Source organism: Chiloscyllium plagiosum, unplaced genomic scaffold, assembly GCF_037043375.1.
Source record: "Chiloscyllium plagiosum isolate Xiang-an unplaced genomic scaffold, Cpla_swu_hap1 HiC_scaffold_43, whole genome shotgun sequence".
In the NCBI taxonomy this organism is placed as follows: domain Eukaryota; kingdom Metazoa; phylum Chordata; class Chondrichthyes; order Orectolobiformes; family Hemiscylliidae; genus Chiloscyllium; species Chiloscyllium plagiosum.
Genome location: NW_028270181.1, coordinates 27,193,186 through 27,220,839, shown reverse-complemented (window position 1 = coordinate 27,220,839; position 27,654 = coordinate 27,193,186). Strand labels below are relative to the sequence as shown.

The 27,654-nt window shown below is 42.0% G+C and overlaps 1 protein-coding gene across 9 annotated transcripts in view; it reads right to left on the bottom strand.

Annotated features, from left to right (window-relative positions):
- Positions 1 to 5,220: 5,220 nt before the first annotated feature.
- washc2c (WASH complex subunit 2C) overlaps positions 5,221 to 27,654 on the bottom strand; it is a 60,489-nt gene continuing 38,055 nt past the window's right edge. For 6 of the 9 annotated variants that reach the window (XM_087982442.1, XM_087982441.1, XM_087982443.1 and 3 more), the window contains 12 exons: positions 23,916 to 24,015; positions 22,496 to 22,672; positions 19,509 to 19,685; positions 19,312 to 19,431; positions 19,010 to 19,129; positions 18,378 to 18,482; positions 17,945 to 18,058; positions 16,319 to 16,384; positions 14,556 to 14,765; positions 12,011 to 12,553; positions 10,436 to 10,610; positions 5,221 to 6,212 (listed from right to left, as the gene is read on the bottom strand). In XM_087982442.1, coding sequence (XP_087838568.1) covers positions 6,061 to 6,212; positions 10,436 to 10,610; positions 12,011 to 12,553; positions 14,556 to 14,765; positions 16,319 to 16,384; positions 17,945 to 18,058; positions 18,378 to 18,482; positions 19,010 to 19,129; positions 19,312 to 19,431; positions 19,509 to 19,685; positions 22,496 to 22,672; positions 23,916 to 24,015 — 2,059 coding nt within the window. In that variant the 3' untranslated portion in view covers positions 5,221 to 6,060. The remainder of the gene's footprint in view (positions 6,213 to 10,435; positions 10,611 to 12,010; positions 12,554 to 14,555; positions 14,766 to 16,318; positions 16,385 to 17,944; positions 18,059 to 18,377; positions 18,483 to 19,009; positions 19,130 to 19,311; positions 19,432 to 19,508; positions 19,686 to 22,495; positions 22,673 to 23,915; positions 24,016 to 27,654) is intronic. The other 3 variants (XM_087982451.1, XM_087982447.1, XM_087982450.1) reach the window with 3 other exon arrangements.

The following is a 27,654-nucleotide window of genomic DNA, read 5'->3' as shown; positions in this document are numbered from 1 at the left end:
TGCCAGTATACAGAACAGCTAAGAGATGGGCTGTTATAAAATAGTTATGTGTGACATTTGGCTGTGAAATGGATACCTGAGTTTTGGTTGCTGTTTTGACGATTCAAATTTAACCAATTAATTTAAATTATGCCCAGGATACCAAAACCCAATTGAGTTTGAATTTATTGTATTGACAACATCGGACCAACGCGAGGGTACAATGTTGTGGGGTATAAAATATGAGGGCATTTTGAAAATTGGTCAGGACAATTGCTGGAGAGCAAAGGCCATTTGAAGAAATAAACATCTTGCGCTCAAGGAAATCTCAGAAGGCACTATCAATCAAAAGGTACCTTTTCCTGTAAAAGCAGTAAAAAAAAGATAACCCAGAGGGAAGACAGCAGACTCGGAAGACTGGAAGGAAGACAGTATAAGAGACTGTATGGACTTTGAGAGATTAAGTTAATGTAATGTTTAATAATTGTGTTATTGGAACAGTATATTAATAGAATTGTGGTCAGCTAAGGGATAAGTGGTTAGTTTGGGGAAAGTATGTTTGGCTTGTTTATAGTTTTGGTTAGTATTTACAGCTAGGGTAAATAAATAAATTGTTACTTTTTATTTATACAGTGCAAATCAGAGATCTTCTTTCATTCACACATTAACAGATCATGAGGCAAAGCAATCTCCTCTGGGTGTTTTAGTTTAATTAGCAGATGGGTTTGACTACCGCATTGTAACACTAAGGCAGCTCACCGCCACCTTCTCAAAGGCAATTAGAGATGGGAAATAAATGCTGGCCCAGCCGGCAAAGTTCATATCCCATGCACGAAAAAAAAGACTAACTCCTCTGCTCCAGAAAATAAACAATGTAGAGTATAGAGTCAGGTTGTGAACAGTTTTAGAAGATTTATCAAAGTTAAATCTGAAATTTTCAGTTTTGATCAATCTTATCCTTTCTCTCTTCTCATTCAATTTTTCATTTCCAAATTTTATTTAATTTCACCTTCTTGACTGGACTCTGATTTGCCTTCCTCCTCAGTGATGTCTATTTAATCAGTCAGAGAGATTTACAGCATGAACAAAGGCCCTTTGGCCTATCATGCTGGTCATCATGCATCTAGCTAGTCCTATTTTCCAGAACTTGATCTGTAACTTCGGATATTAGGTCACTTGAAGTGATCATCTAAATACTTCTGAAATGTTGCAATAGTTTGTCCCCTACCATCCTTTCAGGTAGTATGTTCGAGATACCCAATACCCTCAAGTGGAAAAAAAAATTATTTAATCCCCTCTAAACCACTTCTTCCACCTATCTCCTCGACTTAGTGATTTATCTCGAGGAAAGTATCTTCCTATCTGCCCTAGCAATATCCCCAGGGGAAACAGAGGACTGTTGGAAAAGCACAGCAGGTCAGGCAGCATCCGAGGAGCAGGAGAATCAACTTTTCAGGCAGAAGCCCTTCATCAGGAATGAGGCTTGGGGAAAGGGGCTGAGAGAAAAATACGAGGTGGGGTGGGGGTGGAAATGTTACCTGGTAAGGCAGGTGGGGGTTGATGGTGATAGGTCAGAGGGGAGGGTGGAGCGGACAGGTCGGACAGTTCAAGAGGGTGGTGCTGAGTTGGAAGGTTGGATCTGGGATGGGGTGAGGGGAGGGGAGATGAGGAAACTGGTGAAATCAACATTGGGGAGACAGGACGCTAACTCATGGAACATTTCAGGGAACATGTCCGGGACACACGCACCAAACAACCTCACTGCCTTGTGGCTGACCACTTCAACTCCCCCTCCCACTCCACCAACGACATGCAAGTCCTGGGCCTCCTCCACTGCTAAATCTAAGCCACCTGATGTCTGGAGGAGAACGTCTCATCTTCCCGCCTTGGGACCCTCCAACCACACGGGATCAATGTGAATTTCCTGTCTCCCCTTCCCCCACCCCATTCTAGATCCAACCCTTCAACTCAGCACCTTGAATTATCCTCCCTGTCCATCTTCCTTTCCACCTATCCTCTCCATCCTCCCTGCCGACCTCCCATCACCACTCCCCATATGCATCTACCCATCGCCTTCTCAGGTACCCTCCCCCCAGCCCCACCCTCTTATTTATCTTTCAGGCCCCTTCACCCTCCCCACATTCCTGATGGAGGACATATATCTGGAATACCAAATCTCCTGCTCCTTGGATGCTGCCTGAACTGCTGTGCTTTTCCAGCACCACACTTCTTGACTATCAATATCCCTCATAACTTTGTACACTTCAATCAGGACACCCCTCAAACTTCTCCAATTGAAGAAAAATAACCCCGCATACCTAAAATGCTCGACCATAGGCAATGTTCTGGTGAAACCTCTTTGCACCTTCTCTGTTGCAATCATTCTTTCTACAGTGAAGCAACCAGAGTTCTAGATTTGGCCTATATTACAGAGCTTCATCATAATCTCTTTTGACTAATGAAGGCAAGAATCCCCTTCCTAACCATCTTATTTACCTGTCCTGTTGCTTTAAGGATCTGTCGATATGCACACAAATGCCCTTCTGTTCCTCTGTACTTCTTAGGGCCTGATCGTTTGTGTTCACCCTTGCCTTGATCATTGCCCTAAAATGCATCACATTTCAATTTTCAGGATTAAATTCCATTTGCCATTGTGATGGTCAACAGGTGCAGAATATTTGGAAATTTCAGAAAGCTTTTGATAAGGTCCCTTGCAAGGTTATTATAGTGTACTGGCTAAAACAGAAAACAGTAGGAATAAATGAGTCATTTTACCATTGTCAGACTGTGACTATTGGGGTACCAAACATCAGTACTTGGGCTGTGGCTGTTCACCATACATAACAATAGCTTGGACACATGGGGACCAACTGTATACATCCACATTTCCCGATGATACAAATCCAAGCAAGGTGTTTGGAGGAAAATGTAAAATACATTTGGAGGACTTGAATAGGTTTAAACGATGGGGCAAGAACCTGGCAGATGGAATAGAATGTGGGAAAATATGAGGTAACCCACTTCAGTAGAAAACAGATATGCATCATATTTTTAAAATGGGAAGAAGTTGGAAAGTGTAGATATGCAAAGGGACTTGGGTGTCCTTGTCAATAAGTCACTGAAAGCTAACAGGCAGATGCAGCAGGATAGGCAGAAGACTAATGGAATGTTAGTTTTTAAGAGTTTCAGTACAGTAGTAGTGAAGCCTTGCTTCAATTGTAAAGAAGCTTGGTTAGACCAGTGGTTAACTCAGTGCAGTTTGGTCTCATGCCGTCAGAAAAATATTATTGCCTTACAAGTGTGCACCATAGGTTCACCAACCTGTTCCCAGGATAGCAGGACTGCCTTACAAAGAAAGATTGGGCAAATTGGGCCTGTATTCTCTAGAGATTGAAGAATGAGAGGTGACCTCATTTAAACTTTCAAAATACTTAATAGTCAGGGTCAATTCGGTTAACATTTGTTTCCCCCTGTTTGGGAAGTCTAGATTCAGGAGATAAATATTTTTAAAAAGTGGCCATTTTAGATCAAAATGAGAAATTTCTCTTATTCAGAAAGTACCAAATCTTTGGAATTCTCTATCCCACAGGCCTGTGAAGCTTGTCTGAGAGTACAATTAAAGTAGATTTGGTTATCAATGGTATAAACAGTTATGGGGGTGGTGTTTTTAAAAGGAAATGTAGTATTCAATCTGCCATTATCATTTTAAATAGCAGGGCAGGCTCAACAGCCTGAATAGCTTACTCTTGTTTCCATGTAAGTCAGCTTCAGTGTGGCATGCTTGTACGTACTGGAAACTAAAATACTAATACACAGGGCAGTTTTGCAGACAGAAGGAATATGTGCACACATTGGCTGTCACCTATTTTGTTGAAATGGGAGCATTCTCTTGTACATTTCTCAGAGCAATAGCATGACAATTAAAAAAAAAGTTAGTTTTCCCCATAAATTGGTAAATGTTCCTGATGAATGCAAGGCAAAAAAGCTCCAATGAAATGTCTTTCAGCAATACTCCAATTCTACCAAACATCTATACAGGATATAATGCTTTCATTTTTTTGAGCTAAACTTAAACAAGGGTATAGCAGAGTTGCTGAAGTAGACTGGGACTGGGGTTTAACAGAACCCTTGAGGTTGTGCTGAGGGACAATAGCAGATGTTTCAATTTTTTTCCTTGATAAGGAAAGATCTTACATTACGTAACTCCACTTTTAACCTTTGTTCCTCTGGGCCGCCATCACCAAAAATCTCAACTTTCAGAAATGCAACCACATCTTCAAGTGGGGGCTCTCTCCAGCATGGTCTAAAAGGGCTTTACAAATCTCAGTCTCCTTGAATTCTTATCAACATCACCTTCAAAAGATGTGTCACACTGAGGATAAGGATTTTAAAATTAAATATGGTGAGATTTTCACATTAAACTTCTGTTCATTTCTCTCTCAGTTGTGAACCACAACAAACGAATTGGGAAATATCAGATCTGCGCATAAGATATTTAACCTGGAACATGGAAAAAACAAGAAATCTTGGACTTAAATCAGCCTTTAGCCCCATTACTTTCCCTCTAGCGATTATCTCCCCATAGCATCCCAATTCTTTAGTCCCTTTATTATCTGGTATTTGTGAACACTATTAATGTTCTTTACTGTGAAGAGTGATGCCAGGTATTCAACTCCTCTGCCACTTCCTGGTTCCCTATTATTTCTCCAGCTATACTGAGGAACCTGTGTTCACTTTGGGCTCTCTCTTTATATTTACAGTCCTCACTGTGTTTTTATACTACCAGCTAGTTTGCCCTTTCTTGTCTCTATTATGTTAATTTTTAAATTTTCCCAATCTTCTGGTTTACCATTAATCTTCACCACATTCAAGGTCTTTTTTCTTTCAATTTGATACCATCCTTAACTTCCTTGGTTAGCGATAGTTGGTTTCTCAAAGTCCTAGAATCCTTCTTCCCCAATGGGATCTCTCTGCTGTCTAAACATTTGCCAATGTTCCCCAGCTGCCTGCTTTGTTAAATCTCTTTCCCAGTCCACTTCAGCTAATCCACTCTATCCTTGTTTAAGTTTAGCACAATTATTTCCAAACAAACTTTCTCACTCTCAAACTAAATGCTAAGATCCACAATGATAGATACGTGCACAGGGAGCCAGTTGTTTCTCTGCTCATATACAAAAAAACTAAATCCTCAAAAAATATATTCCATAGATCTAACAAACAATTCCACACTTATTACAAAGCTTTGTTCACTGTGCAATTTTATTTTTCAGCAATTTAAACTCAAAACATGACAGATAATCAAAGACATCAGCCTGAAGTGAACAGATACAACAGTAATTTACTGGTCTCAACACAAGGTCTTAGTAAAACCTCTAATGTATATTGTCCAGTGGTCTTTGTAAGCTTGCAATGAATGTATTTACGAAGCATATCTTTCATTTCAGAAGTATTTACATTATCTTACACAGATCTAACTGACATTTCTATTCTAGAAAAATGGAACATAGGTCACAAGATTAATGTTAAATCTGAATATCTCAAAAATGTACAGGTGAATTAAAAAAAAATCAGTGAACAAGGACCATTAAGGGTGAGAGGTCCAATGCATAGCTCTATGAGATGAAGTGTCTAAAGCTCAAATTAAAAGTCTTTTCACGGTAAATAGATTGGAGAAAAAGTTCATTTACAAAAAATTGAGAATTATTAGAACTTGGTTAAAGGATACTGTGATTTAATGACGAAGGAATGAACGATAGAGTGAAGAAAGAGAAAAAATGCTAATCACAGGTCCAGTGCATAAAGCAAATTAGTGTGAAGTGTTCATAACTACTGTAAGCATATCATCAAATCTTCTAAGGTAGCTGTCATTGTTCACCAAGGCAAGTGCCAAAGTCCACCTCAGCAGTGAATACTGCCTGTGATTTTTTGAAACAAACTTCTCTCTGATGTAGACACGTCATCATTCAGGCAAATTATTTTCCTATTTAGTGCAATTCAATACTTTCAATGTCAAACAGTAAATATAAAATTCTCTCTCTCTCTCGTTCCCATAATTTTATGAATGATGCTCTTCACCAAATCTCATGGTCCAAAGGCGTTCAGAGGATCATCAAAAATGTCCACAGTTTTGCTGTCTGCTGTGCTGACAGGAACTGCAGCCTGCTTTGAACTGGTCTTGGGTTTGGATTGTTTCTTGCTATTTGATGAGGGTGAGGCAGAAGCGAAAATATCATCTAAAACAAAAAAAAAATCAGCAATTTAAGCAAAAGGCCCCAAAATAAAAACAGTTTACTGCTCAATACGGAGAAGCAAAGTTGAGTGCAGGAGAAATGAAAGTGCACTCATATTGTGCAACTCCTACTGGCCGACTGTGTTAAACAGACCAGGTTGGTGCTATCCTCAAAGCCTCATTGAGGGAATGCAGCATTCCCACAGACAGCTGGGAATCACTGGCTCATGTCTTTCCAAAGTGGAGGAGCAGCATCTGAGAAGGCATCGAGCACCTCGAGACTTACCGTCAGGAAAAGGTGGGAGCCAGGGAAAAACAGCAAAAGCAGCGGGCTGTGCTTTTCCAGCACCATTCTATTCTAGATCCTGCCAAGCCAATGCCTCACCCACCACTTCCCATGACCACCTTCTGCCCCAAGTGTAAAAGAGCCTGTGGTAGCCCCACCAGTCTGTACAGCCACCCACAGATTGTCAGAGTGGAAGAGTCATCCTGGTCTGCAAAGGACTGCCAATGAACGAATGAATGAATGATGTTAAACAGTGATCTGCAACACATGCCCCATGCCTGACCTTCAAAGACAGCGACATAAACAAGAATAAAATCCTGAACACAAGACTACCCCTTAGCAAAGCTACTTAACCAAAGCAACCATGAACTGAGGGGTAGAGAACACTCATTCTTCCCACTAACTAGGGTTAAAAGGAACAAAAGTAATTTAAATAGTCCCTCAAAATATAAAAGAGCATCCGTTATGGAGACTAGGTACGATCAGCAGTTTCCTTTCCCCAGAGGACATGAGTGAACCAGATAGATTTTCTCTTGACAAGTGACAATGATTTCATGGTCATCATTAAAGCTTTAATTCTGGATTCTTTATTGACCTGGGTCCCCATAATATTAATCGAGTTTCTGGATTAACAATCTAGCAATTGTACCTTTCGGTCATTGCCTCCCCATTGTGGATTCAAACCCACTCAGTGAATTCAAAAGGCTAGGAGAGAAAGTGGGGATTAAAGCTGACAGCGAGTGAGCAGAACATGATTGAATGGGGCTTTGGAACCAATGGTCTTTCACTATTCCTAAACTATGTAGTTTCCACATGAAAATACAAGGTAGCGCCTCGGCCAACTCTGAGATGGTGGTCAGTAGGACACCATTTGTCCTTGGCGTTTCTGTTCACTACAGGAAGTGGAGTGTGATGGGGCAGAGGGCCTGTGGGTCTGGCTTAATGCGCATCATGGAACTTTTATCATCCTTAACTTCCTTTTTCAAAAAAAACACATCTTTCCTCAGGTAAAAAGTTAAGCTTAGAGGACAAATTAAATGCTGTTGCATGCAGGAGGTGGTAACATTGTGGTAGTGTCACTGACTCGTAATCCTTAAGGGATGTTCCCCCAGGGAAATGGGTTTAAATCCACCCACAGCAGCTATTAGAATTTGAATCCAATTGATAAATCTGGAATTGAAAGTTAGTCTGAAGAGTCAAAAAACTAAAAAGGAGGAAACCTGCTCACAATACCCAGTCCGGATGTGGGTACGTCTGAACATCTCTCTGAAATGAAGCACAAGCCACTCAATTCATGTACAATTAGAGATTGGCAGTAAATGTTGGGCTTCCCATTAAAGAATAAAGTGTAACTCTACCCAGCTGCAAGGTGTTGCACTCAGAGGAGATGTGTACAGGAGCTTGTGTTATCATAGAATCTGTACAGGGTGGAAACAGGCCCTTCCACCCAACAAGTCCACACTGACCCGAAGAGTGACCCATTCCCCTATTACTTCACATTTACCCAACCTAATGCACCTAACCTACACATCCCTAAACACTATGGGCAATTTAGCATGACCAATCTACCTAACCTGCACATCTTTGCACTGTGGGATAAAACCGGAGTACCCGGAGGAAACCCACGCAGACAAGGGGAGAATGTGCAAACTCCACAGAGAGTCGCTCGAGGCGGGAACTGAACCCAGAGAAGCTTAAGAGATTCATGAAGGCATCTTTTTTTTTTTAAGAAAACTGATTTATTTTTAAAAGTCACATTTACTACCCACAGCTAGTAAAGGTAAAAGACTTCAGTTATCAATGAAGAACAAAGGGAGCGGTCATTTTACTTGAAGGGAAAATGTATCTTATATCTTTTAAATTATGAGAAGTCCTGATAAAATAGATAGAATAAACCTATTTCCACGAGTCAATATTTATTAATAGGGTTGTTGGAATATGGTATCCTCTTTCAGTAACTGATGGGAGTAGGACCTATAAACGTTTTGAAAAGAAGTGGATGAATATTCAAGATCGAACATTTTTAGTGTATGAGGAAACAACTACTGAAAAAGCTCAAAGAGCCAGAATAAGCACGATGGGCTGAATTGCCTCTTTCTGAGCTGCAAAACCTTAACACTTCTAGAGTGATGAACCACTGTTTTTCAGACAGGAGGGAAGTTGGCAGTGGTTTTTAAAAAAGTTATTTGTGGGATATGGATGTTGTTAGCTGGCCAACATTTTTTGCCCATTCCTAATTGCCCTTGTGAAGGTGGTGGTGAGCTTCCTTCTTGAAGTGCTGCAGTCTGTGTTGTAGGTTGTCCCACAGTGCCTTCAGGGAGGGAACTCCTGGTGTCCTCTAGGATTCAATATAAGGGCTATTGCTCAAAAACTTGGACTTGGATATTGGAACAAAAGTTTCCAAGATGATAGATATTAAACTCAAAAACTCAGCAAACAAAGAAGATAACAGATTTCAGAAGGAAATAGATTGGTAAAATATGGCAGATGAAATTTAAAACAAAGAAAGTGAAGTGATACATTTTGTTATGAAGCCGAAGGAGGGGAATGTAAAAAAAGTTGGACACTTTCGGAGAGGGGTGTGGGGGGCAGTAAAACACAGCAGTAGATAGACTTACACAGGTACTTGAAACGTTATAGAACAACTTGAGAAGACTAATGGAATTTACATTACAAGTAGAGGAATAGATCACAAAAGCAAGAGTCAAGATTAGGGACAATTGACGTGGAGCTGGAGAAGTACAGTAGGTCCTGAAGAAGGGTTCCGACCCGAAGCATGAACTTTCCTGTTCCTCGGATGCTGTCTGATCTCCTGTGCTCCTCCAGCTCTACATCGATTGACTCTGGCTTCCAGCATCTGCAGTCCTTACTGTCTCCTAATCAAGACTAGGACTCAGTTAGAGTACAGTGTTTAGTTCTGGGCACTATAAGAAGCACCCTAAGATCTTGGAGATGGTACAGGGGAGAGTTACTAGATTTGAGCCAGTGATGAAGAAATTTGGTTACATGGAGAGTTTGGAGCTCTCAGAGCAGAGATGGTTAAGGGGAGATTTAAGTCGCACCTAAAACCAAGAACAGTTTTGAGAATACATAAGGACAATCTGTTCCCAATGGCAGAAAAAGGTTAGTAATCAAGGAAAGTACATTTAGGTCAATTGATAAAAGAACCAGCGACAACATTGAGGAAGCATTTTTTACACAGTAAGTCATGATAATCCGGAATACATTAAGTGTGATGGAAGTGGATTCAGTATTAATATTAGAAAGAGAATTGGACTTGAAAGCACAACAGGAGAAAAGAAATGGGGACCAGGGTTAATTGGACTTATTGGCTTGTCGCACCTGAGATGGGCCAATCGTTCTGGGCCACAATCATTCTAACACCTTTAATAATAACAGAAAATCCTAAAGAATCATAATCCTCACAGCATGGAAACAGGCCATTTGACCCAAGTAGTCCACACTGACTCTCCGAAGAGTATCCCACCCAGACCTATTCCCCTACACTATTACTCTACATTTCTCCTGACGAATGCACCCAACCTACACACACCCCTACACCGTGGGCAATTTAGCTTGGGCAATTCTCTAACTTGCACTTTGGACTGTGGGAGGAGCTGGAGCGCCCGGAGGAAACCCACACAGACACAGGAAGAATTTACAAACTCCACACAGTCGCCCACGGTTGGAATCAAACCGGACTCCCTGGCACTGAGGCAGCAGTGCTAACCACTGAGCCACCGTGTCGCCTACATCCTAAAGTAGTTTTCCCGTGTCATTCTTAAACAAAATATACACAGAAACACACAGAGAGGTATTAGAACAAGTGACCAAAACTTTGGTCAGAGGATTCGGGATTTAAAGAGTTTAAAAGAAAGAAGAGGAAAGATGAAGTGTTGTAAGGCGAGAATTTCACCATTTCCAATCTTGGATTTACGTACCCATATCATCATCAAATATAGACTTTGTTTCTACTTTCTTTCGGCTCTTCTTCTCCTTCGGAGTGACTTTTAAGTCAGCGAATATGTCTACGTGATCACTGAAGAGGTCGATGCTCGCAATTCCCTCATTACTTTTCTTGGTCAATGTAACAGATTCCGTGGAAAACAAATCATCCTGGTAAAGTATCAGTTCAGGAGGTAATTATTTGAAAGACTTATTTAAAAAAGTAGGTAGCATTACCTGGACTCAGCTCCCTTACTCAGTGCAAAATATTGAAAGCATTCAGACCAATTTTGACCCAAGAGGCAGCTCTCTATAGGACACACACACACATTCACCAACTAGTTGTCTGGTGAAACCCAGAATTATAATATTCAAACATATAAGGAGTCACTCCCAAAATTACTATGAATCCCACTACAAAGGCATGACCAGGGCACATAGCCTGGTTACAGGTACATGAACAAAGTGAGGACTGCAGATGCTGGAGACCAGAGTTGAAAAACGTGGTGCTGGAAAAACACAGCAAGTCAGGCAGCATCCGAGGAACAGGAGAATCGACGTTTCGTGCCTAAGCCCTTCTTCAGGAATGAGGCTGGTGTGCCAAGCGGGCTGAGATAAAAGATAGGGGGAGAGGGGCGCTGTGAATAAGATAGGTGGAAGGAGGTGAGGGTGAGGATGATAGGCTGGGAGAAGGGGTGGGGGGGCGGAGAGATCAGGAAGAAGATTGCAGGTCAAAAGGGCAGTGCTGAATCTGGGGGTTGGGACTGAGATAAGGTGGGGGAGGGGAAATGAGGAAGCTGGAGAAATCTACATTCATCCCGTGTGGCTGGAGGGTTCCTAGGCAGAAGATGAGGCGCTCCTCCTCCAGGCGTCATGTGGTCAGGGTCTGGCGATGGAGGCGGCGAAGGACCTGCATGTCCTTGGCAAAGTGGGATGGGGAGTTAAAATGTTCAGCCACGGGGCAGTTGGGTTGGTTGGTGCTGGTGTCCCAGAGGTGTTCCCTGAAACGTTCAGCAAGTAGGCGGCCTGTCTCTCCAATGTAGAGGAGACCACATCGGGTGCAACGGCTCCAGTAAATGATGTGTGTGGAGGTGCAGGTGAATTTGCGACGGATATGGAAGGATCCATTGGGGCCTTGGAGGGAGGTGTGAGCGCAAGTTTTGCATTTCTTGTAGTTGCAGGGGAAGGTGCCAGGAGTGGAGGTTGGGTTGGTGGGGGGTGTGGACTTGATGAGAGAGTATGATCATTAGGTTTAGCCATGGTCATTGTTCAACACTCCACATTTGGAGGTTAAGGAAAACTGTGGAAAAGACCAAGGGCAGAGTTCAGCTCCTATGGAAGAACTGGCAATGTGCCACCCAGAATCTAAACAAAAGAAATTGACACTTGGCTGAAACAAAGCAGGAACTAGCCCTTCAGGACTTGTGAGCAACTCGATTTATCACTTTTCAAAAAAGAAAATGGGTAATAAAACTTAATAGAGACAGCACCATCTGGCATTTCTAACTTCATACAAGGCTGAATACAAGGTTTCGCTAGTCATCTATTTTCCAAATCAGGAAAAACATTACCTCAAAGATATCTGGTGTTTTTGAATTCTCCTGAGCTGAGTGTTTAGTTTTCCCTAATTTTGGCGTACCAAAAAGATCATCTTCCTCCTGAAGAAATGCCACTGGTTTGGGTTTCTTTACAGTCCGTTTACTGGATTGGAAAAGGTCATCCTCGCTTGGTGCGAAGATTGATTGGACTGGGTCCTCCTTGGGTAACAAGCCCTCCAGTGTCCTGACTGCAGGAGTTGACTCCTGTGTCACATTTGGTTTGAACAGATCACCTGAATCAAACAGATCTCTCGAAGAGCGTACTGGCAGTTTTGTGGAGGTGGCAGTGGGAGGACTAGCATCACTACTGGGTTGCTGTGAAGTTGGTGTCTTGGCCAAATGTGGCTTTTGGACGATGACTGTTGGTGAAATGTCTGCAATACCATTTGCTTCCAAAAGAACGCCATCAACTTCAGTTCTCTGGTCCAAATCTTCTCTCTCATTGGATTGCTGAGCTGCCAGTCTCCGTGCCACCCTGGTCGGAGGTCGACGTTTCTGCCCTACTCTTGCACGGCTCTAGAGGTAAATAACAAATGACTTGGTAAATATTGCTAAAAGAGGCGTTGCAAGATACCTATCACAGCCCTTAGTTCAGAAGGCTCCATCTCCCATCATTCTCCCAGCCCACACAACTCCACTTCTCGCAACACTTTGCATGCTACTGATTCTACCAATGCCTTTAAATCATCTGCAACACTTCAAACAGATCACCCATCAACATCTAGGTTGATACTCAATGCACAATTGAGTGCTTCCTGTCACTATCGCCACTCAATGAAATATTAATTTATATAAATTATTTGGATGCGAACATAGAAGATATAGTTAGTAAGTTTGCAGGTGATATCAAAATTGGAGACATAGTGGACAGCGAAGGTTATCTCAGAGTACAATGGGACCTTGATCAGATGGGCCAATGGGCTGAGGGTGGCAGATTGAGTTTAATCTAGATAAATGAGGTTTTGCATTTTGGAAAGGCAAATGAGAACAGGACTAGCACTTAATTGGTGGGGTCCTGGGGAATGTTGCTGAACAAGAGACCTTGGAATGCAGGTTCATAGTTCCTTGAAAGTGGAGTTGCAGATAGACAGGATAGTGAAGGCGGTGTTTGGTATGCTTTCCTTTATTGGTCAGTGCAGAGAGTACACGAGTTGGGAGGTCATGTTGCAGCTGTACAGGACATTGGTTAGACCCCTTTTGGAATTCTGGTCTCCCTTGTATCGAAAGGATAAGGGTTCAGAAAAGATTTACAAGGATGTTACCAAGGTTGGAGGATTTGAGCAAGGTTGGACTCCAGAACTAGAGCGCATAGGTTTAGAGTGAGAGGGGAAAGATTTAAAAGGGACCCAACGGGCAACATCTTCCCAGAGTGGGTGGTGGGTATATGGAATGAGCTGCCAGACGAAGTGGTGGAGGCTGGTAACAATGACAATATTTAAAAGGCATCTGGATGGATATATGAATAGGAAGAGTTGAGGGGGATTTGGGTCAAGTGCTGGCAAATGGGACTAGATTAATTTAGGATATCTGGTCAGCATGGACAAATCTGTTTCCATGTACATCTCTGTGACTCTAAACAGAGACCTTGTCATCCCTCTTATAGATCCCATGATTACTATGCTGAAGAACAGGGGATAAAAACTGGTATCCTGGCTAATATTCACCTCCAAAGTAAAATTACAAAAGCATTAGCTATGCTTCATCAGATTGGTATTCCTGGGAACTTGCTGTGTGAAACTTGACTGCCACCTTTGCTACATTACAACTGTCTGAATTTTGAAGTGATTAATTGGCTGTAAAGCAATTCTACATTTAAAGGAATATATGCTTAGTCTACACAACCTGTCCTCATAATTCAATCCTTTTAGCTCAGGTATCATTCTGGTAAATCTGTATTGTACTTTTGTTCATTTCACTGGGCACCATTAGTTGAGTCAGCACTTACTGCCCGTCCCTAATTGCCACTTGAACGAATGCATGCTTAAGCATTTTAGCAGGACAGTTAAGAGTCAACTGCATTGCTGCGGGTCTGGAGTTATGTGGAGGCCAGACCAATTAAGCACAACAGACTTCCTTGTCTCCATGACAATATGTCCTTCCTAAGGTCTGGTGTCTAGAATTGAACAGTGCTCTAAAGACAGCAAACCAAATGTGATCTTGTTTTAGGTTTAATGACCAAACTCATCTAATTGTTAAAGAACAAATGCTGGCAGCTGTATGGCTTTTGTTTTGTTAACCCCGTTGGTTTAAATGTAATTAAAATTTAGAGAGAAACTGGATTATAATAAAGCATTGTTCAGTTTTATATTAGCGCTTCAGGTATTCAAACGTATTTCAGAAAGCTGCCAAACACGACTGAACAAATCTTTGTTCTTTATTGTGTTCAAGTCTTGGCTCCTACTTCAGTATATAACAAAGTTACAATTTAAGTTCGCTATTAAACCCATGGGGAGGAAATTTAAAATTACAATGCAAAATCACAGTTTAACTAAAATGTTCAACTTTTGCTACATCTTACCTTATTAACACTGGGCAAAACGTCCACTTGTACTGGTTGGTCCAAACTCGCAGAGATGCCCTCGCCTGCAACTGATCCTGATGCTGAAGGTGTGGCTGCTCTCAAAGAGGAATCAGGTGAAGAAGGTGGGGTTGTTGATCCAGATGGAACAACAGCTATCTTAGGTGCAGCTCCAGGTAGGAGGCTGGCTGGGTTAATTGCCAGGCTTGCCTAGGAGAGAGATAAATAGAGGATATGAGACATTAACGGACATGAAGTTACAGAACAGAGTCAAAATAGAAAGGCAAGTAAGTGGAAATAAGAGAAGCTTGTGCATATAGCTACCGTTGTATATGTGAAAGTTGAAGTGTTGTTAGTTTTTAAGCAATGAAGATTTGACAGTTGTTTAATATTCAACAACTGTTCTTCAAAGAACTGCTTTCAAAGATGGTCCTCCCAACACTGAAGCATGCAGTTATATCGAACCAGGAAGGATTTTACAAAATTCAGTGTTTGCTGCTTCTTTTTATAAGCTGATGGAACATTAACGTAAAAACAATAGGCTGCAGAAGAGAAGCAAAGTAATACTCAAACTGTCAAGCCACAATCTGACTAGGTACAATATATCTCTGCTATTTACAGACTCTGCATTTCACTAATAATCCATCTTCAACCTGTTTCCTCGTCATAATCAATGCTAAACAATGGCTGCTCAAGGGTAAAAAAAACCACAAAGTTAACAGAGTGCCAGATTCTATGCCATACTCTCCAGTTGGTCAGGGCATCAAGTTTAAGCCACATAGATAAGACGTCCCTTCACCTAATTCCTAATTATAATGAGATAGATGGATTTTATTTCTGTGGCAATTCAAGTGCTGCAATTAGTTTTAATGCCCCTGCAATAAGAAAGATGGGAAAGTAAATCAATAGATGCCCTCAAACACCAGAAAGTGCCTGGGTGAGAATGAGATCAGTCTTGGCTGGAACACCCAACACCCTCACACCATCCTGAGCAAGATTTCAGAGCAAACATAAAATGGCATCCCAATACTTTGGAAGGGCCACAAGTTTTTAAAAATCCCACAATTTCCAATGTCCACAGTTGTAGGGAGTTAGCCACGGCACAGAGTACCTCAGAGCTTAAATACTCCTGATTTGAGTCCCACTCCAGGACTCAACTGCAAAAAATCTAGTGACACCTAGTTTAGGACTGAGGAATCACTGCACCCTGCCACAGTATGGTTGCTGACCAATGAGGTTTTAAACTGAGGGTGAGTGTGAAAGATCACGCGGCAATATTTTGAAGACAGTGGAGTTCTCACTAATATAGTGGCCAATATTTATTGCTCAGCAGCAGATTATCTGGCCAGTTTTACAGACTTTGGGCTGTTGTTGGTCCTATATTACACCAGTGACAGCAGTTCAAAGCAACCTGCGGCTGTAAAGCACTGTTTAAAAAAAAATCTCGTGATCATGGTGAAATAAATGCAATTTGTTTTCTAGAAGTTGGTGGACCAGTATGATTAATTCTCAAAAGAAATTTCAAATTTTATATTTTCAGTCCCTTCCTTGACACAACTTTCCTTGACTTGACAGTTGTGAGCTGCTGATACAAACAGTGACAGCAGATAGAACGCAGCTGAGGAGAGTATCCTGTTTGATGTGGCACAGCATCACAGGACACCATGCAGAGGGCAGATTTCCAAAGTTGCATAACAGCAGGAGGTGTGAAAGTGAAAAACAAGAATTTTATTAATTCAGAAATAAAATTACAAAACAGTTACTTGGAGTTTTCCAATCCGAGAGGAAGGCCCTTTTGTTTTAATGGGACCTGTGTTGGCGGTGAGTCGCTGTGGATGGATGGGGCAGAAGCAGGAAAGGTCAGTCAGTTTCAGCAGTGAACATTAAATACTGGTCATAAGTGTAAGGTGATTAAAATGTTCAATACCACTGTAATGCACTAAATAATTATATATTAATACCTTTGTGATCACAGCCTTGCCCCGGCAACGCCAAGGTCATTTACCATGAACTAGAACAGTACAGCACAGTACAGGCCCTTTGACCCCCGATGTTGTGCCAGCCTTTTATCCTACTCTAAGATCAGACTAATCTACATACCCTTCATTGTACTAACTTCCAGGTGCCTATCCGAGAGTCGCTTAAATCTCCGCAATGTAATTGACTTGACCACCATTTCACGCACCCACCACCTCTGACATTACCATAAAACCTTCCACCAACCACCTTAAAATTATGCCCCCTTGTGATAAGACATTTCTGCCATGGGAAAGTCTCCAGCTATTCACTCTACCTATGCCTCTCAAAATCCTGTAAACCTCTGTCAAGTCACTTCTCACCCTTCTTCGCTCCAATGAAAAAAGCCCAAGCCTTCTCCACTTTTCTTCATAAGACATGCCCGTCAGTCCAAGCAGCATCCTGGTAAATCTCCTCTGCGCCCTCTCTAAAGCTTCCACATCCTTACTATAATGAGGCAACCAGTTCTTGGAGGTGGTAATTAAGATTTGAAAGGGGAAAAATTGTGGGAAATAGGCAATAAGCAGGGGAAAGCTGACCTGCTCAATATTATAATCTAGGCAATGTCTTCAGCTGTCATCTTGCAAATGCAAGCAGTAAAATGACCATTTTAAAGAGCAAGCAAAGTCCATTAATAATGGCAAGATAATGAACTGAGTTATTTAAAATTTATTTTGTAGATTGAGAGCATCTGTCCCAAAGCCAGCATCTGTTGCTCACCCTAACACCCCTCGAGAAGATGGTGGTGAGTCATCATCCCGAACTGCTAGTCATCGGTGCACCTGCAGCACTGTTAGGAAAGGACTTCCAGATTTTTGATTCAGTGACTGAAGTTACAGCAATATAGTTCTGAGTCAAAATGGTACGCACTTTAAGGGGAACTTCGAGGTGGTGGCATCTGATGCCACTGTGTTTCAGGATAGTAGAGGTATTAGGCTGCGTGCAGATTTCAACACAAATGTTGCCACTGAGACAAGGAGGCATTTCTTCCTTCAGAGGGTGGTTCACCTGTGGAATTCTCTACTATGGAGGCTGGGTAGCTGAATATATTCAAGAAAGGAACTGAAGTTTTTAAATATTAAAGGAATCAAAAGATGCGACGAGAAATCAGGAATTATGGTCTGAGATAAAGGATCTACCATGATCATACTGCGGCAGGCTCAAAGAACTGAATTCTCTACTCCTGTTCAAACTTCTTATTTCTCTCTTATGCTACTCTTACAATTTGCAGAGTTGGTTGCGTGCTGCATGGAAGTGTAAATCGAAAGCACCAGGAATGACCGCTAATGCAAAACATTTATGTTGCTTCAAACGGAAACAGAAGTGATACACTGTCTGGGCTCAAAACTTAAAGAAACATAATTCTTCCTTACTTCCTTATCTCCTGGTCTCTGTTTTTCCAGAACTTCATCACATGCTTCCTTAGGATGCTCACTGGTTTTGGTGGAGGCACCCCACGACATTCCTGTTCCCTTAAACTTTGGCTTCTTTCAAACAAAGGGAAAAAAGGAGTCATTACAGGTGCCCTTTGCCATCACTTTTCACATGGCTGGCTGAGGCTAACAGATCGATCACTGGGTTATCGGTCTCTCGAAATTTGCATGATTGCCTCAGGAGACGAGGACATTCTCCCCATGAAATAGCACAGTTTGATCACCTTCCACAGCCTATATCCCGCAGCTCCTCTTGGTACATGGTACAGTTACAGGTTGGTTTCTTAGTGCAGGTGGCTGCCTAGTCATGCGAGTAAGTGGTAGCCTTATAGAAAAACCCTCCTTTTATACGTTTGCAAAAGTCAAGAATTACCGTTTGTGTCACAGACGGCTTCTTCGGAACAGTCCTGAAGAGATCCGCATCTACACCGTCTCCAAAAATACTGTCTTTGGTTGAAGGCACTTTTACAGACCGTGGCTTGGCATAGAAATTAAAAAGTAAGTAAGTGTTAGCATTAAAGCTGGTGACTTGCAGAAATTTAAACATGCAGTCTTTAACTCTTTGCTGTTTAAGTGGACTCACATGACAGGATGCACAGTTTTAAACTTTCCACCTAACACTGAAAAAAACCCAATGGTACTCAGTCATCCATAACTCAGACTGGCTTTCTTCCCAACAGCCTGATTAGAGCGGAATCTGGACAGGACTGTGCTGTGCACTAACATGTGACACACACTGCCATCAGTGAAAGTTAACACCAGGGCTATTGAACTTATTTTATTCTGATTGCACAAGTTAGATAATTATCCATTTTGCAGTGACAGAGCAAAACATCAGTTTTCAAAAGCTGATTAAAGCGAGTAGCTGGATCGGAATACAACTGAAAAGAATTTTGTTGCATCTAAAAGAATTCATCCTTTTGCTCCAATTACAGATTTTTACTCACTTCGCTAACTACGGTCAGTGATAAGTTGGAGATTTCCAGCAGCTATGTTTTTTATTACCTTTGAAGTGCTGAATAGGTCATCAGTTCCGTCAAAAAGATCACTGCTTGGAAGCTCTGGGAGCCTCGCCTGTTCTGTGGGCGGAGGGCTAACGGGGGGCTTTTTACCCAGCGTTTTAACCTGCAATAGAATCTCGGGGTCAGGAGGTATCAACAGAGATTTTATTTGCATCATTTTAAGACAGAGTTTCAGGTTTTCAAAGCTGACTGTTTAAATAGCTGGATGAGTGAACTGGTGGCTAGAGGCTGTCATAATTGACATAGAAATACACAAATAACGAGCAGAGTAAGCCTAGAACTAACCTCTGATTTTAAAGCATCTGCAAAGAGATCGACATCAGGGTCATTGTCTTTCTGTTGCTGTTGACTGAATAGCAGCTCCTCATCCTGGAACACCCTGGTGCTAACACCACCCTCAGGAAGCTGAAGGAGAAGAAATTGATTCAAGTGGCTGCTTGTTAAGTGCCAAGTGTCAAGAAGACTTCCACTCTGCTGTTTACCTTTTCATTTTTCATGAGCTTACACTGGTTGTGCACATCCTCCAGATTCTCATCTTCGTCTTCATCAAACAGGCTCACAACAGAGTTCAAATTGCTGTGTAATTCTCCCAGCAAACCAGCAACACTCGGTTTGGCTAGATCATCACATTCCTGGGCAACGACAGCCTCAGAGACCAGCTGAAAACATAAGGACAAAGACAATGTGATTTTTTCCACTCACCTTTTGTTAATGGCAAGATCCTTAAAATCCAAGATGCTAATTTACATTCTATCCTGTGCTCCATGAACCCACCTAACTAGCTTGACCCGAACTACACAGGGCCTTGATGCTCTTTTGACCGGAATGTGGAGATAACACAAATCCAGCGTGGCCTTGTCCCAAAGGGTGCTGGATTTAAGCTTTGCATCTGTATTGAAAAGTCTATAAAAAAAAGTCTACATAATTTGCCTTTCTAATCTAGCCCATTTCACCCTTGAGTGACAGTGAGCAAAGCAGTATCCCTTTCCTCCCCGTATCTGACTGCTCCCAACCTTGACTCCCTAATTTCAAATATTCACAGTACAGAATGCTGAGAACTCAGTCACAACTCAATGCAAGTAATGAGAGTCAAGGGACCTGAGCAGTTTCAGGTTTGCGGATTCGAATAGAATCATGTGCTTTTCCATCCAAATGATTCCAAATGACTATGCTCTCAGTTCGATTAGGCTACTTGTATTCACACCTGCATTTGTAGCAACAGTTGCCCAGTTGAACAATTAGTAAAAATGAAACTGGCTCAATATTGCAAGAGTGGGGAAAACAAATAATGACATTTTGAAAAATGTTCATATTACAGAGGCGGCTGTGCCGGACATCTTAAAACACAAAAAGGTCCATAAATCCTGGGACCTGATCAGGTGAACCTAGAACTCTGTGGGCAGCTAGACAGGATATTGCTGGGCCCTTACGGAGATATTTGTATCATCAATAGCCACAGGGAAGGTGCCATCTGGAGGTTGGCTAACGTGGTGCCACTATTTAAAAAAGGTGGTAAGGAAAAGCTAGGGAACTATAGACTGGTAAGCCTGACATTGGAGGTGGGCAAGTTGTTGGAGGTAAATCCTGTCCTCAGGTTTCCATGTATTTGGAAAGGCAAGGACTAATTAGGGGTAGTCAACGTGGCTTTGTGCGTGGGAAATCTTGTCTCACTAACTTCATTAAGATTTTGAAGAAATAACAAAGAGGATTGATAAGGGCAGAGTTGTAGACTTGATTTATGGACTTCAGTAAGGTGTTCAACAAGGTTCCTCATGGTAGACTGGTTAGCAAGGTTAGATCACATGGGAGAGAAGAAGATTTGGATGAGCTATTTGGATACAGAACTGGCTTGAAGATAGAAGACACAGGGTGGTGGAGGGTTGCTTTTCAGACTTGAGGCCTGTGACCAGCAGTGTGCCACAATACTGCTGGGTCCACTGCTTTTAGTCATTTACATAAATTATTTGGACGTGAACATAGGAGGTATAGTTAGCAAGTTTGCAAATGACACTAAAATTGGAGGTGTCATGGACAATGAAGACGGTTACCTCAGAGTATAATAGATCTTGATCAGATGGGCCAATGGGCCGCGGAGAGGCAGCTGGAGTTTAATTTAGATAAACGTGGTGTGCTGCATTTGGGAACGGTAAATCAGGACATGACTTATACACTTAATGGTAAGGTCCTGGCGAGTGTTGCTGAGTGCAGGTTCATAGTTCCTTGAAAGTGGAGTTGCAGGTAGATAAGGTAGTGAACGCAGTAATTGGTATGCTTGCCTTTACTGGTCAGCGCGTGGAGTATAACAGTTCAGAGATCATGTTGTGGCTGTACAGGGCACTGGGGAGGGCACTATTGGAATACTGTGTTCAATTCTGATCTCCTTGCTCTAGGAAAGATGTTGTGTAACTTGAAAGGATTCAAAAAGGATTGACAAGAATGTTGCCAATGTTGCAGAGTTTCAGCTATAGGGAGAGGCTGAATAGACTGGGCCTAATTTCCCTGGAGCGTCAAAAGCTGAGGGGTGACTTAATAGAGATCTATAAAATCATAAGGGGCATGGACAGGGTAAATAGACAAAACTTTTTCCCCCGGGTGGGGGAGTCCAAAACTAGAGGGCATAGGTTTAACGTGAGACAGGAAAACATTTATAAGGGACCCAAGGGGCAACTTTTCATGCAGAGGGTGGTGCGTGTATGGAATGAGCTGCCAGAGGAAGTGGTGGATGCTGGTACAATTGCAACATTTAAAAGGTATCTTGATGGGTATATGAATAAGAAGGGTTTACAGGAATATGGGCCAAATGGAACTAGATCTATTAAGAATATCTGGTTGGCATGGACGAGTTGAACTGAAGGGTCCACTTCCATGTTGTACACCTCTATGATTATGTTTTACAGGGAAGGAAATACACCACTCTTCTAGCATCTGAAACTTCATTCATATCGTGCTGCTCATGAGTACCAGGTGTCCTACAGCATTTTATAACCAGTGAAGCACTCTGGAAGACTAGTCACTGTTCTAACACAGAAAACAGGTCACCAACATAGACTTATGATTCCACCAACAGCAATTTGATAATGACTGGATTATCCTTTATTTTTGTGATGTTGACTGGCCAGGGCTCAGGGGATACTTCCTCTGGTCTTCCTCAAGAGGGTGCTACGGATCTTACATATCCATCCAAGAGGATAGACAGGGCTTTGGTTTAACATCTGATCCAAAAGCCAGTTCCTCAGACAATGCAGCACTGAGTACAGCACTGGAACATCAACTTTATTTTTATGTTGAAGTCCCAGAGTGGGACTTAAAATCATGACTTCTAAACAAAAGCATTACCAACTGAGAACTGGTGAATGCTAGCAGTTTATAGGTAATTAACTGTTGTACAATAAATACCTGCCATACCAGTGATGCTCACATCAATAAAGCTATCTACAGAAAAGAAAAAATTCTTTTGTCTTTGACATACCACCTTTGTGTCACTTTGCTCAAGAATATCAGACCCAGCAAATAGGTGTGTTGTTCCCACTGACACTGGTTTGCCACCAGCTCCCTGTTCCACTTGTCTCTTCCCATCAAACTCTGTGACAGAGTGATTGCTCTCAATTTCACCAAAGAGGGGTGAGCTCTGCGGAGGGGAAGGCTTCTGTAAAAACAAAAATTAACAACCATTGAATGATGGGACAAGCTTGAGGGGTCTGGTATATTTCTTCTCCTAATTTGTATACTCGTGAAATAGCCAAGTACTCAAGCTCCACGAGAAAATCATTGTCCAGAACCAAGCACACTGTACACAGGAATCACTACCTCATCCACAATATCTGAAATTGTATCAAATCCCAGTAATGTCCACTGACCGACAATGATTCCCGAACTGTTTAAAACTGTCATTGGTTTACTTACAATCGATCATGCTACTATTGGAGTAATGCATGCAACTCTGACCCCCACCTACCTCTAATCTCCTCCAGCTTTACAATCCTCAGATCCCTGCACTCTTTCAATTCTCACCTCTTGTGCATTTGGTTTCTGTCCCTGCATCATTGGCTGTCTCTAGAATACCTCCCGAAACCTCTGCTCCTTTGTGTCACAACTTAAAACACACCTTCATAGCCAAAGTGCCTTACGTGGCAGGTTATCTTTGAAAACACTCCAGTGAAGCTCCTTGAAACATTTATATTCTGTTGAAGATGCTGTATTTCCAAAGGCTCATTCCTTCTGTATAAACCTGGGCACTGAATACTATAGGAGAAAGTGAGGTCTGCAGATGCTGGAGATCAGAGCTGAAAATGTGTTGCTGGAAAAGCGCAGCAGGTCAGGCAGCATCCAGGGAACAGGAGAATCGACGTTTCGGGCATAAGCCCTTCTTCAGGAATCCTGAAGGGCTTATGCCCGAAACGTCGATTCTCCTGTTCCCTGGATGCTGCCTGACCTGCTGCGCTTTTCCAGCAACACATTTTCAGCACTGAATACTATAGACTACTCAATACAAAGAGAGGAAAACATATTTCTGTGGAATCATGTGCACCACATGATGTCCCAAAATTTTCTCCCAGCCAATTAATTACTGTTTGAAGTGTATTCACTATTGTAGCGCAGAGAAATTGTGGCAAGAAGGCAGCACAGATCCCATTCCTGCTCTTCTCTAACATTTACATGTGTGCACTTGACAATGCTTTTCTAGCATTAAGTTGTTTTGTCTTCCCACTCATCTGGAAGTCACCTCCAGGAGGTTTACAAGAACTCTGACTCTCATGGTCTATACATTTCAGCTTCACAAAAAAGCAACAGTGAGCAGATTTTTTTTGTTTTAAAAATTGTTAGTGAACAGGAATGCAAAGATAGTATTTTGCTACCAATGACATCATTAACAACTTCAATCTCAATACCTGAGAAGGAGGTGGTTTGTTAGCTGCTGGTTTAGATGCAAACAGATCACCTTCATCATCATCTTCAAACAAAAGGGACACTTTATGGGATTTCTTCTGACTAGACAGAAAAGACGAGAGAGATTACAACATACTGAAAATATATAGAAACTTGCAATTGACAATGGGCTGAGAAGCTGAGAAATGTTGGCTTAACAGAAATGTCACTGCACTACTAATTGAGGCACCTAGGTAAAATACTTAATTAATTAATTAATTAATCTGGACACAAAAGGTTACTTTTAGTAATGTAATGGTGACCATGAAATCAATATTGTAAAAAAAAACCATGATTACTGATATCTATTTAGAGAAAAATAGATGCCATCCTTAGCTAGTCTAGCCTAATTGTGAATTTAAACCTACAACTGTGTGAATGACTCTTAATTGATCAAAGATTAAAGAAAATAACTATTTAATGCATTCAAAATCTCAGGTTACACTTTCTCACCACAACCTCAGGAACACAGATTAAGAGAAGGGGATTAAAACCGAGGACAATGGAGGACTGTGGAAGTGATAATAATGCACCTTTCAACATTAAAATGGACATGCATTTTCAACATTTTATACCCATGTCTCATTTAAAAACCTAGTTTGTGAAATGGAGGTACAGACAAATGAGCTCAATGAGTAGGCTGTAAAATAACTTTTACATGCTGAATACTTGTAAACAACAATGGGTTAATTTGACCTATTCACATCAATATTTCCTGAAGTCTGCAGTTATAATTTGCAATGTGGCTTGTTTAATGTTACACTTGAAGATAACTTCCCAAGATGCAGAATGAACAAGCACTCTGTCTGAATGCAACCTGACAGATCACTGATGTTCTCTTGAAAAACCTAAAATTTATCATCTTAGGCTTAACTGAGTTGACAATTTAATATCATCTGTAAAGAGTCATTCTGGGGGAAATATGAGAAACTTCAGCTACAAGAATAGATTGGAGAAGATGGAACTGTACCAATTGGGTTTCCTGAATTATTACACAAGGGTATATGGGGAAAAAGGCAGGAGTCTTGCACCAAGTCACAATGCTCAGACAGTGCTGGCGCAGACACAATGTGCTGAATGGCTTCATTCTGTATGATAACACATGTAAGATTATTTATTCAGTTTGTGGGCAATTAGGGATGGACAACAAATGCTGGCCCTACAGGTGACACCTACATCACACCAAATAACCACAGAGCAAATACCACAATAAATCAGATACACATCTCCTGTACAGACGTAAATCACCGCTCTTTTATCCTTTCAAAATGCTTCTTAAAAGTGACCTCTGACCAAATTTTGGATATCTGTCCTCATATTATGGGGTTTTGTTCAATTTTGTTAATTAATAGGGAAAAGCAATGGATTATTAATCCAGAAACTCAGCTAATGTTTACCACTGCAAATGGTGGAACTTGGATTCAATAAAAGAAAGATCTGGAATTAAGAATCTACCGATGACCATGAAACCATCATCAATTGTTGGTTCACAGATATTTTGGGGGGGGGGGGGGGGGGGGGGGGGGGGAATCTGCCATCCTTACCTGACCTGGCTGAGATCAGATGAACCACCTGGCATCAACCTCGGCACCGGAAAAGACAATGGTAGAAACAGCCCTGCCGACCCTGCGAAGTCCTGCTTCCTCATCTGGGGGGTGCTAATGCCACAGTTGGGAGAGCTGTCTCACAGACTAGTTAAGCAATTGCCTGACAGACATACTTACAGAATCACCATCTCTAAATATGTCCTCTCCCAGCTGCAGAACACAGTGGTAGTGGGCAACTCCATCCCAATTGTACAAGGAGTCCTCAACATAGGATCTGGACCCCATAAAGACTCATAGCTCCAGGTTAAACATAGGCCAGGAAACTGTCCCCCCTGCATGAATGAATCAATAGTCCTCCATGTTGACCAACTAGGAGGAAGTACTGATGGTGGCAAAGGTGCAAAATGTACTCTGGGTAGAGGATTTCAATGCCCTTCACCAAGAGAGCTCAGCAGCAGCGCTACTGATTGAGCTGGTCAGGTCCTAAAAAGCTGCGAGACTGGGTCTGTGGCAGGCGGTGAGGGAATCAAGAGAAAAGTAGGCTTGATCTCGTCCTTACTAATCTGCCAGTTGCAGATGCATTTGTCCATGACAGTATCTGAAACAGTAACCACTGCAGTCCTTGAGGAGACAAAGTCCGGCATTCATATTGAGAATAACCTCAATTGTGTTGTGTGGCACTATCAACGTGTTAAATGGGATAGATTTCAAACCGATCTAGGAACTCAAGACTGGGCATCTATAAAAGGTGCTGTGGACCATCAGCAGAATTGTACACCAGCACAATCTGCAACATATGCCCAGCATATCCCCAGCTCAACTATTACCATCATGCCAGGGAATCAATCTTGATTCAGTGGAGAGTACCGGAGGGCTTACCAGAAGTAGCACCGGGCATTTTTTAAAAAAAAACAGCAGTGTCAACTTGTTGAAGCAGGACTACAAGTATGCCAAGCAGCACAACTAGCAAGTGATAGACAGAGCTAAGCGACTCCATAACCAACAGATCAGATTTAAGCACTACAGTTCTGTCACATGCAGTCGTGAACGGTGGAAGGCAATTAAACCTTATCATCGGAAGAGATCGTTCCACAAAAATGCCCGTCCTCAATGATGGAAGAACCCATCAATGCAAAAGATAAAGCTGAAGCATATGCAGTAATCTTCAGCCAGATCCATCTCGCTTCCTCCAGTTGTCCACAACCTCATAGGTACCAGTGTTCAGCTAATTTAATTCACTCCACATGTTAAGAAATGGTTGAAGGCACTGGATACTACAAAGACTACGGGCCTAGGCAACAGTCCATCAACAGTACTGAAGACTTATATTCCAGAACTCGCTGCTCCATCAGCCAAGCTAGTCCAGTGCAGTTACAACACTGGCATCTACCCAATGTGGAAAATTCCCCAAGTATGTCCTTTATACAAACAGGCAGACAGCTCCAGTCCGGCCAATTACAATCCCATCAATCTACTTTCAACCATTAGGAAAATGACAGAAGGTATCATCGACAGTGCTATCAAGCAGCACATGCTCAGCAAGCCTAATTTGATTTCCACCAGAGCCACTCAGCTATTGACCTCATTAACAGCCTTGGTTCAAAAACAGACAAAAGAGCTGAATTCCAGGGGTGCGGTGAGACAGACAGCCCTCGATATCAAGCCCACATCTGATGGTGTGTGGCATAAGGGAGCCCTAGCAAAACTGCAATCAATGGGTATTGGGGACAAACTCTCCACTAGTTGGAGTCATACATAGGAAGAAGGTTGTGGTTGTTGGAGGTCAGTCATCTCAGCTCTGCAGGAGTTGTCAGGGTAGTGCACTGGGTCCAACAGTCTTCAGTTGCTTCATTTATGATCTTCTCTCCGTCACAATATCAGAAGTGGGGATGACTGCACAATGTTCACCACAATTCTCAACTCCTCAAATGCAAGAGGATCTGGACAATATCCAGGCTTGGAAAAATGGCAAGTAACATTTAAACCACAAAAATACCAGGCAATGACCATCTCCAATGAGAGACAATATAACCACTATCCTTTGACATTCAATGGTTATCATCCTGAATCCCCTATTAAACTCCTTGCAATTACCATTGACCAGAAACTCAACTGGTCTCACCTCAAACAGTAGCTACAAGAGCAGGTCAGATGG